Below are 12,821 nucleotides of genomic sequence, written 5' to 3' on the forward strand. Positions count from 1 at the left end.
ACTTCTGCTGGCAGAACAAAAAGAGAATGTGAATCTTTGAAGGAAATTGGTTCTAGAAATAATTGATATGTGGGCTGATTGGTGCCGGCCTACAGTCTCAGGTATTTGGGAGGGTTATGTAAGAGGTCTGCACATTCAGTGCCAGCCTGGGTTCCTGAATGAGCTCAAGGCCAGTATAGGTAACTTCAGGAGATGCTGTCTCGAAATAAAATAGCAAAAGGAGCTCATTGTGAAGGCACCTGTGTATCATGCACAAGATGGTTCAAACCCCCCAGTGTCAGAAATATATAGCATCGAAGCTACTTAATGTCTTCTTGTATTGTTGCCATGAATCTGTTTTATAGCAATATGGTCCCTGCAGTCAGGAAGAGAACATAGGTCATAGATTTTCCATTATTTTTCAAGTCATAATTGCTTCAGAACTCTAATACGCTTGGGATAATTGCATCATTTTATACTCACAATGTCAACTAAAAGTACTCAAGGGATCTATGTAAGATATAATGTTTGAAAATTAATCTTGGAGTCTTGAATTTAAGTTGTTGAAAGTAAATAGAAACCACAGAATACTGCCATACACGTTAGCTCTTGAGTTGACACAGGATAACAGAATCTTCAAGAAGCACCCCCTGCTCTAGCTTCTGCTAGTCACCTAATCAACCTGTACCTCAGCTTATCCCCTTAAAATCCGAAACTAAGTTTCTGCCTTGTTGATATAGCATAACTCACTCAAATGGCCTTGAAAAACAAGAACTGTCTATATATTCATAGTCTATAGGTATATAAATATACACAAGTGCATATATATAGACATATATATAGACATATATATATATATATATATATATATCAGTAAAAATTGCCACTATGGATTTAAGTTGTAATGTAAGATTTCGAAATGTATGTATGTATGTGTATATATACATACATATATATATATGTATATATACACACACATATACACGCATACATACATATGATTTGGCTATGTTTTCTCAATCCTTCGACTCCTCCTAGATCCTTCCCATCTTTCTACTCACACAACTTTATTTTCCTCTTTCTTCCGAAAAAAAAGACTCACAAAACAAACAAAAGACCAATATGAAAAATACCAAACAAAATGAAACAACAACAACAAAAAATCCACACAAATATCATCAAGTCATTTTTGCATTGGCCAACTATTCCCAAGCATGGGGTCCAGCCCAGAGTGTAGTTGATGTGCCCAGTGACACTCCATTGGCAAAAGTTTGTGTTCCATTTACTAGCAACTATTAATTACAAAGAGCTTCTTGGTGAGGATGGGGCACTGTGTCCACCTCCCATGCTCAGTGCTGGCACTGCATCTGGCTTGAACCTGTGCATGCCTTGTGTGTGCTGCCACAGTCTCTGTGAGTTCATATGTGCATCTCTCCTGTTGTGTCTACAAGACACTGCTTTCTTGGAGTCATCCATCCCCTCTGGCTCTGACAGTCTTTCTGACTCCTCTTCCCTGTAGCTCCCTGAGCCCCAAGGGGAGGCGTTGATGAAGAAATCCCTCTACATACTGGGTATTTCAAAATCTCTCACTCTGCACATTGTCTATTTGTGATCCTCTGTGTTACTCTCCATCAGCCTGCTAGAAGAAGCTTGTCTGATGAGGGTTGATTCTTTTACCCTGATGAAGTACAACTTCATACAGATACTGGCATGGGATTCAGTGAGATGGCACTATTCTCCCATTCAGCCCTCCTACAGGAGTCCGGCCGATGGGTGTCCAAGTCATGTGTTCAGTTCCATCAGCCTCAAGACAGCAGAATCTTTCATGTTCTTTTGTGTTACTTTTACTATCAGTCACATTTGTTGTGCCAATAACCTGGTACATAGTAGATTTTCATCCTCTGAAGGGTATTTGTAGACACTGCTAGAGATTAGCCAAGGGAGAAGATTCTGATAGGCACATGACAAGCGCCTCCCAATAAAGCTTAAAAAAATGCACATAGAAAGAAAAGCCAAGTACAATTTTCTTGATGTGACACCAGTACCAATGAGCAGAAGTTGCTAGATAAAATGTTTCACCTAAATTTAAGGAATCTGTTTCTTTAAAAGTAGCCATTGTAAAGGCAAAAGTAGCTGCCTTTCAAGGGTGGCTGTCACGAAAGGGCTCAAGTGGGACTAGACAGGAATGTGGTTGAGATGTCAAGGGCACTCACATTTGAACTATCAGGTGGAGTGCCTAGATGTGCCTGCTTTGCCTATTATGTTGTCAGGGAGGACAACACTCAATACACTTGTCTTTATCAGCACTGAAGTCATACCTCCTGTAACCCTGACTTTTTTGGGAGGCCCAACATTCTATTGACCATTAGGATATTAAATATTTTAATATTAAGTAAGACACCCACCAAGAATTGTATACCCTCTTCTTTCAAATCTCCAGTGTCAGTGGCTGGGGCAGTTGGACTGAGCCAGGTTTGCCCTAGTTACCTACTTTTTTATGTTCTGTGGCTTATCCACAGGAGAGCTAGGCATCAAAGGGGTGTATTCTGATTCTGATGAATGAACAAAATGCATGGCCACCATAAGAGGACAGAGCTGCAGGTGGATGTTTTAATCATCTAGCAGCTATAGATTTGATTCCACAGCAGCCACTGGCTAGCTTGCAGTGGGCATGCTCTGCAACTCAGTGGGCCTTAGCATGGTGATTCGCCTACCCAGAGCATTGGCCTTGCAGAGTAAATGAGCAAATGTATGTGAAAGCCTGGCAAAGTGCTGAACACAAGGGAAATCCACCATACTGTAATTTAATGTTACTGCTTATTATCAGTGTTTCCTGGGTTCCCTTGGCTGGCTTTTGAAGTTCTGTGATTTATTTATTACAGACATTGACGAATGTGCCTTAAGAACTCATACCTGTTGGAATGACTCTGCCTGCATCAACTTAGTGGGAGGTTTCGATTGCCTGTGTCCCTCGGGACCCTCCTGCTCTGGTGACTGTCCCCACGAAGGAGGGCTGAAGCACAATGGGCAGGTGTGGATCCTGAGAGAAGACAGGTGTTCAGTCTGTTCCTGCAAGGTAAGACTAACAGGGTGCAGTGAACAGTGTGTCTGTTCTCTGCTCTCCTCCCACTACAGGTTTCTATTTTTAAAAATATATTTTATTAATTTATTCATATTACATATCAATTGTTAGCCCATCCCTTGTATCCTCCCATTCCTCCCTCCTTCCCATTTTCCCCTTACTCCCTTCCCCTATGACTGTGACTGAGGGGGACCTCCTCCCTCTGTGTATGCTCATAGGGTATCAAGTCTCTTCTTGGTAGCCTGCTATTCGTCCTCTGAGTGCCACCAGGCCTCCCCATTCAAACTATGGCACTAGCCAAGGACTACACATGCAGCAAACATGGAACCCCTACCCAGACCTAGCCAATGGACAGGACATTCTCCACAGTTGAGTGGAAAGTGGAGTTTGACTTTCACTACAGGTTTCTTGCTGACTTTGTGCTCATTGGTCTCTTCTTTCCAAAAGGGTGTCTCCACTCTAATATGCAACATAGCCAGATGATGATGGGTGACTAGGAAACTGAATTTGAATTTACTCTGCTTTTTGTGGCAAGTGGGTTGTAAGATGGAGAAGACAGTGCCTGTCAGAAGAAGCTGGGAGGAGCAGTCAAGGGTGGTTCTTGCACTGAGAGTCATGCTGCCTTGGTTGTTGGTCGAGATCAAGCAGGGTTCATGTGAACCTGCATTCTACACTCACACAAGCTTGCTGATTCAGAAATCTCCACCAAAAATTGGTCGCTTGTGAGAACTCTCCCTCACTGGCTCACTGCATGTGGCAACAACCCCCAGAAAAGCCAGGCTCGCAGGCCATTCATGTAGAGGTCAGACATGAATGAGTGGAACTCACTCTGGGCAAATTCTCCTTTGTAACCAACATCTTTGTCTTTCTCCTTGCTACAGTACCTCTTAGGTTAAGTACCAGGAGAGCGAGTTGACTGAATCAATGCAATGTTGCTTATTGCTTTACAAAATGGGCCCATTAAAGCATCTGAGTCTATCGTGCTTTCTTTCATCTTCTGTTGATCTCACCAATTTAGTTTTGTTTGTCTTTACTTTACTGTAGCTTTTGCTTTAAATATCAGGATGAGATTGTTTAATCTTGGGCTTCATAGGCACAGAAAACAAGAAATAATACTTGCTTAGCAGCCTCTTAGGAAGCCAGGGCTCCTGATAAATTCTGTATTTCCCCAGAAGCAAAGCAGGAATGAGCCTGAGAAACCCATGTGATTCATCTTCTGCATTGACACATGGCCACACAACAACAGAATCCAGGGGGCTACCTGGAAGAGATGCATCAGTGTGTTAACCCATGGCACCTTGTTTTCCTCTTTTCTATTTAAACCTAGTTCCATAACCCAAATTTAGATTCACTTTTTCCCATTTATTGAGCACCCCATAGTGGGCTGTGTTCCAAATACCCTGTAATTAGAAACCAGCATCATATTTCCTGCGAGCACAGCGTTGAACAATGAAGAAACTATCTCTAATGAATCAAGTAACTCATTGTCTTTCTCAAGATACCGATGTCTCATCTTGTACTTACACATTTACACATTATCCAGGGTCTCTGGGTCCCCCTGTCCCAAAGCTTACTCTTTCCCCTACGGAGAATACAGACTAGTGTATTAGCAGTCAGTGAGGTGAGCTGTCATACCAACTTTAGGGAGCTCAAACACTCAGCTCAGAAGTATAGTACAATGATAGGAAACTATTGGCAGCCAAATAAATGCTATCAAATGTAGCATTGAGCCAGGTGGTGTTGATGCAAAGAACAAGATTTTCTTGGGGAAAGGAAAGATTACTATGGCTTAGAATAGTGAGGACAGCATGTGATAGAGGCTGGCAACTAGGTTCCATGTTCTGTCAGCAAAATGGGGCAAGTTCTTTCCTTCTTTCCAAACTTCTAAGGATGGTAGCAATCTTCCCAAACACAAGTCTTTTAGGTTTCCTAGGCTATTGGAGTGTTGAATACTGTGAAATCAAATGCTTTTAACTATACATTTACCTCCATTTAAGTACATGATAAAGTCAGGGTTCCAGCCAACACGAATGTTCCCCAGGCTTCTTTCACTATACTAGCAATCCAAGAAGCCTGTTTCTCTTCTTCTTCTTCACCCTTTGTATTACTCTGACTTTTTAAAGATTAATTGTTAAACAATCTTTACATTTTACATTTTAAAGATTACATCATAAGCCCCTTTCCTCCTCTCCATACCCCTTGATTGCTTTCAAATTCTTGGCATCCTTGTTGTCTTGACTTAAGTGTGTGTGTGTGTGTGTGTGTGTGTGTGTGTGTGTGTGTGTGTGTGTATTTCTAAATATATAAATACAACCTGCTCATTCTATACAATGGCACCTGTATGTACATGCTTTTATTTTTCTAGGGCTTACCATTTAACATCCATGTTTCCTCTGCAGGCATTCCTTAGTTGCCTGTAGTCTTTAGCTTGAGGCCTTGCTAACTTTCCTCTGTTCACATTAGGATATCTATTGGTGTCTTCCTTCTTCAGGTTATATTTAGACAACCCTGTTGATGAGACATCATGAATATAACTTCTGACAGTTCTAAGAGATACAATCTCCAAGAAAACCCCCAATTCCCTCAGTTCCTACAGTCTTTTCTGCCAGCTTTTCACAATGATCCCTGAACCCTATGCGTAAGAGTTGATGTGTTGCCGATGTATCGGCTAGAACTGAGCTAGAGAACTCTGCATATTCATCAGTTATGGTGTTCTTTGATGCTCTCTGTCTATTTCAAAAAGAACTTTCCTTGATGAGGACTGAGAACTATATTTATCTATAGGCTAAAGGATAAATCATTAGAAAGTAGTTAAGGATTATGCTAGCCTGGTACACTGGTGGTTGCAGGTTTTCCTGCTGAGCAGACTCTGGACTAATTAGGGAGCTGTTGGTTACTGCCAAGGTATGAGTGCCACTACTACACAGCCCAGGGTCATTGTACCATGAAGGTCATTATATTGGTTCATAAATGTCATAGCTGGGTAGGACTGTTGTTTGCTTCCCTCTTTGGAATCTTGCACAGCATCTTCTGGTACCATGAAACCTGGTTCTCAGGGAGGAAGCTTTTAGGTCAGATCCAGCTTAGAGGCCTCTGGGCCCTGTGCTCAAAGCACATGGTGTGCTCAGCAATAGGGCTTTACCTTCCACCATTAAGAGGAAACCAAGGATAACAACAATAGCCTATAATGTTGTAGGGTATCTTGGACAATGCTGACCGATAACTCAAAAGAGGGCTTCTTGGGCCTGGTGTTGGGTTTTGACTTACCTTGTTCTTATTTTTTCAAAATTTGAGCCGCATCATTAATCCACTTATTTGTACTCTCTCTGATTTTTAAATGTAGGCTCTTAGAGCTATAAATTTCCCTTGTAGAACTGCTTTCAACATGGCCCAGAAGTTTGCTATGTTAGGGTTTTTAGTTCCAGGAATTTCTTTCTTACTTAACACATTCATCATTCAGTAATGGGCTGTATAATCTCCATGAGTTTGTCTGCTTACTAAGTTTTTCTTCTGTCAATTTTAATCTCTATTGCATTGGGGTCAGATAGAATACATGGAGTTATGTTGATATTTTTTAATTTATAGGCTTGTTTTAAAATCCAGGACATGATTTATTTTAGAGAATCTTCTATGTTCTGTGAATAAAATAAATATCTTTTCGTATTTCAGTGGAATATTCTGTATATATCTGCTAATCCCATCTGATATGTGATATTATTTAATGCTGATGTTCTAATGACCTGTCTATTGAAGAAAGTGAGGTATTGAAATCACCAGATATTAATATGCTGATGTTAATCTGTGTCTTTAAATTCAGTAGTACATTTTAAAATAAGATTGAGTGTGCCAGAATTTTGTGTCTATAAATTTGGAACTGTCATGTCTTCTTTGTTAACTGTTCCTTTGATTAGAATGAAGTGTCCCTCTTTGTCTCTTCTGATTAGTTTTAGTTAAAAGTCTGTTTTGTCAGATACTAGAATAATGATGGTTCCTTGCTTTCTGGTTGTGTTTGGACTAATTTTGCATATGCTTTGACTCTAAGGCAGCACCTATCTTTAAAGCTAACATATGTTTCTTATGTTGAACAGATAGATTGATTTTGATTCCTGACCCATTCAGCCAGCAAGTATCTTTTGACTGGATAATTGTGACCATCCATATTTAAGTTATTGTTTAAAAGTATGTGTAGATTGCAGTCATCGTACTGTCACTTGGGTTCTCAGTGGTACTTTTTGTTCTAATAATTATGGCTTTGTCTTAATTTTACAGTATCACTCCTTTCTTCAGCACACAGTATTTCCTCCTGTGTTTTCTTTAGGCTTGCCAGATATAAATCATTTCAGTCTTTTATGTTATAGAAAGTTTTTCTTTCAACTACAACTATGGTGCATAGTTTTGCTGGGAATATTACTCTAGGGTGGCTCTCTTGGTCTTTTAGGATTTGGAATGAATTGCTCCATGTCTTCACAGCCTTCACATTTTCTAGTGACAAGTCAGCTGTTGTGATAGGTTTTCCTTAATATGTAACTTGCATTCTTTTCTCTTGAAACTTTCAGTATTCTTTCTTTATTCTGTATATTTAAGTGTTTTACCTATGATATGCTATGGGGATTTTTTTTTTCATCTAGATCCTCTGCTTCATGTTTGAGTCCTGATATCCCATATTCTACACTATTCATTCTACTTGTAAGGCTTCCCATTGAGTTTTCTAGTGGGTTAATTGTTTTTCCAATTCCATCTTCATTCAAGCTTGAGTCCTCTTTAATGTTTCTATCTCTTTTTGGATACCATTTTCAAATCCTGGATTGCCTTTATCATTTCTATCCACCTTGTGTGTTTATTTCTTTAAGATCATTGAGCTGTTTATTTGTGTCTTTTTAAATTCATTGAAGTCTTTGATGAAGTTTATTGTTTATCTTTTAAATTCTATGTGTTCTACATAATTTATATGGTAAACAGTTTTACAAGACTTGTTGGGGAGATATAGCCTTGATTTTTCATAGTTTGTAGTTTTGAATGAGATCTAGACATGAGAACTAACTGTATTAGTTCAGAGTCTAATATGGACAGGTGAGATTGGGCCTAGATATTGGATATGGCTTAGATGAATGAAGTCAGGTGGACACAAGGGACCAGAATAGTGTTCAGGATGTGCATCATGGTCCAAGGCTAGAGTCTGAGAATAGATCTGGTATTGGGCAAGTTTCATGGAGGGGAGGATCAGGCTAACTCAATAAACTAGACACTAGATAAAGTCATGCAAGATATGGCATGTTTGTGGTTTGTGGTTTGTGGGCAGGGAAGGTGGCTCCTGGTTTAAGCCTAGAGGTTGGCTGCAGCACAAGCCAGGTAGGCAGCCTAGGTTAGGACACAGGGTGAGTGATTTGAGCTAGATGTGCTGGTTGGGGACAATGAGGAGCTCCCCGCAGGTACACTCACCCAGTTAGATCCTGGAGAAGGAAATGCTAGATCTGGCTGGTGTCTGTTTCATTACATAAACTTCTGTTGTTTAGTTTCCCAATTGCACTAAATTTCCACTGGTTGCATTTTTCTGGGGTGGTGAGGGTTATTTTAAGACATGTAGAACCCCAATTCACTTCTATCTTTCTAATTCCCTGGCCTGGTGATCTCGTTCTCTTACAGTGATGTGATGAGCCCTGCATTTTCCTTACCAGAGATGGTGTGCTATATATAACACAATGGCTCTCCCTGGTCATCTGTGCCATTTCTCCATGTGTGGTTCTTCACGAGTCTTGTTAGAAATCTTGATCCAGACTTTGTAGAGTAAATTTCTAGAGCAGTAGACACAGTGTGGTGTCCACAAATTTGCCATTCTAACTAGGTCCAAGGATATAGTTATACGTTGGTTTTGAGGAATACATTTTGAGAACAAGTGTCCAGTAAGTGTCAGTCTTGTTTTGGCAGAAATCTTATTTTCCTATCCCACAAGCTCCCTTTAATACAAGAATACATCTTAGAGAAAACATCATTCATAAAAGTCTATTTGGGGGGTTAGCATCTGCTCTATTATTATTTTTCACATTGGAATGTCACTTCCTCTCCATAGATCTCTTGCATGCTTTATGTAAATGTGATACTGAAGGTATTTGTGTCCCTCATGCTTAAAGAGGATGAAGCTGATGGGCTGTGGTGGGCTGGGGTATAACCTAATATCAAAATCCATATTGAAAAGGTATTGGATATCACAGTCTGATCAGTTTGTGAGACGGTATAATAGATAGGTCTAGAGTAAGATTTCTAATGTTATAGTTTCTGTCAAAAATTAGAAGGTATTTTCATTGAGCACCCGTTAACAACTGTTTTAAGTTTTGTGAGCTATGAGCACTTTCACAAATACTCACAGCACTGCTGTGAAATCAGGTACAGGTTCGATGTAACTGGGTCAGAAGTTTGTGTTCCATGAGACTTTATCAGTCAGCCACTGAACATGGACTGGGCCATCAACTTGCTAACTGCTGGTTTATATTTGTATTCAGTGGCTACACATGGATTTTGTGTAAATGCAACTACTCAATTTAACAGTTTCAAAGACAATGATGTGAATGTGAATTGTGCAGTTTGGTAAGAGTGGATCAGTGTTTCAATGGTTCAATAATAAGATGTTTAAACTAAAATGTATAACCTAGAATTTTACACAATATAGTACATTCAAATCTGTTTCTATCATTGTGGATTTCCCTGCTTTAGAAAATCTAGAATTAATTTAAATATTGTAATTATTATTAATTGTGCATAGTTGACCTTTCATTATAAAATTGCATGGAAACTCTGAATTTCTGAGCAGCAGGGTGGGAATGCAGCTTTGATACCTCAGTGGAACTGGGGTCACCATCTTAGCTGGACACGGGTCAGGCTCTGGGAACAGCCCACAGACTGAAACACGAAGGATGGCTTGCTGATAATGGGCCCTGCTCTCACTCACACTTGGTGTCCAGCGTAATTGCAGTCTGTGAATAGCCCTTTATAATCACATTCTAGCTGAATTAATGAAGCCACCTTTGGCATTTCCATTATCAAAAAATGATTTTTCTTGACAGTTGCTCAGTAATTCAAAGCCAACAGGAACATTGTCATTGTTCTGAAACCCAATAGAAGCTAAGAGGGCCCACACTGCCATTTTCACATAATTGATGAGATGTGAAATTGCTTTATTCTGCACTAACCCTGAAGGCTATCCATTCATTTCTATTCATTCTCTTAACTAGTAGGTGGGATTGAATCTCATGGCAAGAAATATAGTAATCTGTTAAAATAATTTATAGTTTTGCTTGATGCTGGTCTAAACCACATGGCTTTATCTTGTGGTTTCTGAAGCTTAGACCTTCAATACCTAGGAAATAAAATACTATATTGTTACAAATATTAAGTTGGTGGGGGTGGGAGATACAGCTGAGTAGTAAAGTGCCAGTCTAATATGAGTGTGTCCCTAGTTTCCATTCCTAACACTGAAACAAGAAAGATGACATGGTCATACAAAATTTATTGTGACATATTAAGTAAATGTGATGGGAATCATGATATAAGCCAACAAGGCAAGGCCTTGTTGGAAGATTCCTAGGATCTGTATTCATCAATGCTAGGCTACACAAAATATCTGGTTCAATACCTGCTCACATCTAGATCTAGATTCATTCATTCTCTCTCTGTTTCTGTCTCTGTCTCTCTCTCTCTCTCTCTCTCTCTCTCTCTGTGTATCTCACTCTATATATACATAGACGCACATATTTACAGAAGATGTGTTTTTATAAAATTAATTTATATGCATGCACACACAAGTATCTGTGCGTTTGTCATCTCTTTGATAAGAGAGCACTGTTCTAAAATATATTTTATAGTAGAAACAATGCATACGATCTGAGTGAAAACTTCTTTCCACCCTCTTCAGTCATTACGATACAAAAGTAGCCAGCATCTCCCTTCCACTCTCTGTAAGAAATGTAGTGCTGTTAAGTATTTCCACTTTGGCTCCCACCAAACATACTATTTTTATGGCTGAAATAAACTAAGACCTCCTGGGCAGGTCCATTTTGTTTGCAGATGTCAGTAACGGTGGAGCTGCATGATTCCTAGTAGATGACAGATATGGTGTCTGGTAAAATCTGTGACTGGCAGGAGAGGTAAGGTGCCTCTAACAAGATGAAGTGCAACATGCATCCGAAAACACATCTGCTCAATCTACCAGCCACAGGAGGTGGGGCAGAGTTTAATGAGGTCTTGGTTGCCATTAAGTTCAATATCAGACAACCAGGTGACACAATCAAAATAAGTAAGTAAAGCAGACTGCATCAGAGAAAGCATACCTGAAATTTAAACCTTGGTGACACAAAACCACATCACTCATTTTTTTTCTGAAGACTTATATTTAGTTATCTGACTTGAGAGATGAAGGGATAAAGTTCTGTCCCACAGAATTGGGGAAGAAGATGTATGTTCAGTTTTTGACAAATAAAGGTGATGGAGGTCATGCACAAGAGTCAAGGCTTGAATGAGAGAGCCATCAAAGCTGATATGTAGAGGAAAGGTACAAATTATGGGAACAGGTTGAGGAATCAGAGATGATTTTCCCAGAAAGAATAACTTGATGAACACATACAAAGTAGCTTCTAAGAACTGAAGGTTGAAATATTATAAAAGAATACAAGTGCTGTGATTTCAAGGAAGAGTAACTAAGGCCAGGAGGGAGATAACAAGACTAAGGCACACAGATGTGTACCTTGAACACCTTCCTTAGTGGGAGTTCTCAACGATGGGTAGCGTCAAGTATTGTCTTTTTAAGTTTTAGGTCTGGCTGTTACAGGAAGATAGGCTTTACGTCTCTTAAACTATCTTCTATTCCAGAAATTTAGCTTTATAAATGCTAAAAAAAAAAAAAAAAAAAAAAAAAAAAGCAGCCATAGGGAGATGATGAGAAATGGATCTGTTGCTCTTCCAAGGATTCAAGCTCAGTTTCCAGTACCTACATAGGGTAGTTTAGCTCCAGAGCATCCAGTGACCACTTCTGGCCTCTATAGGGACACAGAAATAACTATTTTTTTTAAAAAGTAAATCTTTAACAAGAGCAACTGTAGCCATAAGAGGTAGCTATCTGTCTCACACTTTGGCTTATCCATCAAAGGAGAGAGGACACTAGTTTGATAAACAGAGAGTACATGCAACAAGTACTCAGTCTTAATGTTCAGTGCTATTGACCTTCATTGCTTTATAACCAAGTGCCCAGTCTAGTGTTCCTGAAACTGTAATGTTTCTATAACATGGTGAGCTGCTTCATGGAGCAAGATGACAACTGATCATAAGCTCTTCAAATAAGCAACCTAAAGACTTCCTTGTAGAAGAAAATACTTTAGACACTATAAGACTCAGTTGTAGGCTTAGAGATGTTGCTGCACTGTGTGATCTGCATAAGGCTCTTTGTCGGGGAACTTTAATCCAGCAACATGGCTGCTCTGGCAAGGGAACACATCAAAAGATCTAGGTGTGTATGAGTCAGTTTAGCTGAGAGGAGTTGAATGCAGTTGAGTTCAGTCAGTCAGTTGGGAATCAGAGCAGTGAGTGCAGTACAGTGGGGCTGAGTTTGTTATTGAGTTCATTCATGAGTTTGTGCAGAGGCAGTTGAAGCCAGAGCATAAAAAGGAGCCAGAAGATTAGAAAAAACATTGCTGGAGTTAGTTTGAGGCCAAGCAGAACAACTCAGTGAGAATCTGAGAGAAGCCAATTTAAATCAGTCAGCTTGGAAAGGAGT

General features: G+C 39.6%; 1 protein-coding gene across 2 annotated transcripts in view; it reads left to right on the forward strand.

Annotated features, from left to right (window-relative positions):
- Nell1 (neural EGFL like 1) overlaps window positions 1-12,821 on the forward strand; it is an 884,393-nt gene that overhangs the window by 859,046 nt on the left and 12,526 nt on the right. For both annotated transcript variants that reach the window (XM_051148614.1, XM_051148615.1), the window contains one exon: window positions 2,862-3,055. In XM_051148614.1, coding sequence (XP_051004571.1) covers window positions 2,862-3,055 — 194 coding nt within the window. The remainder of the gene's footprint in view (window positions 1-2,861; window positions 3,056-12,821) is intronic.

This window comes from Acomys russatus, chromosome 7 (assembly GCF_903995435.1).
Source record: "Acomys russatus chromosome 7, mAcoRus1.1, whole genome shotgun sequence".
Lineage (NCBI taxonomy): Eukaryota > Metazoa > Chordata > Mammalia > Rodentia > Muridae > Acomys > Acomys russatus.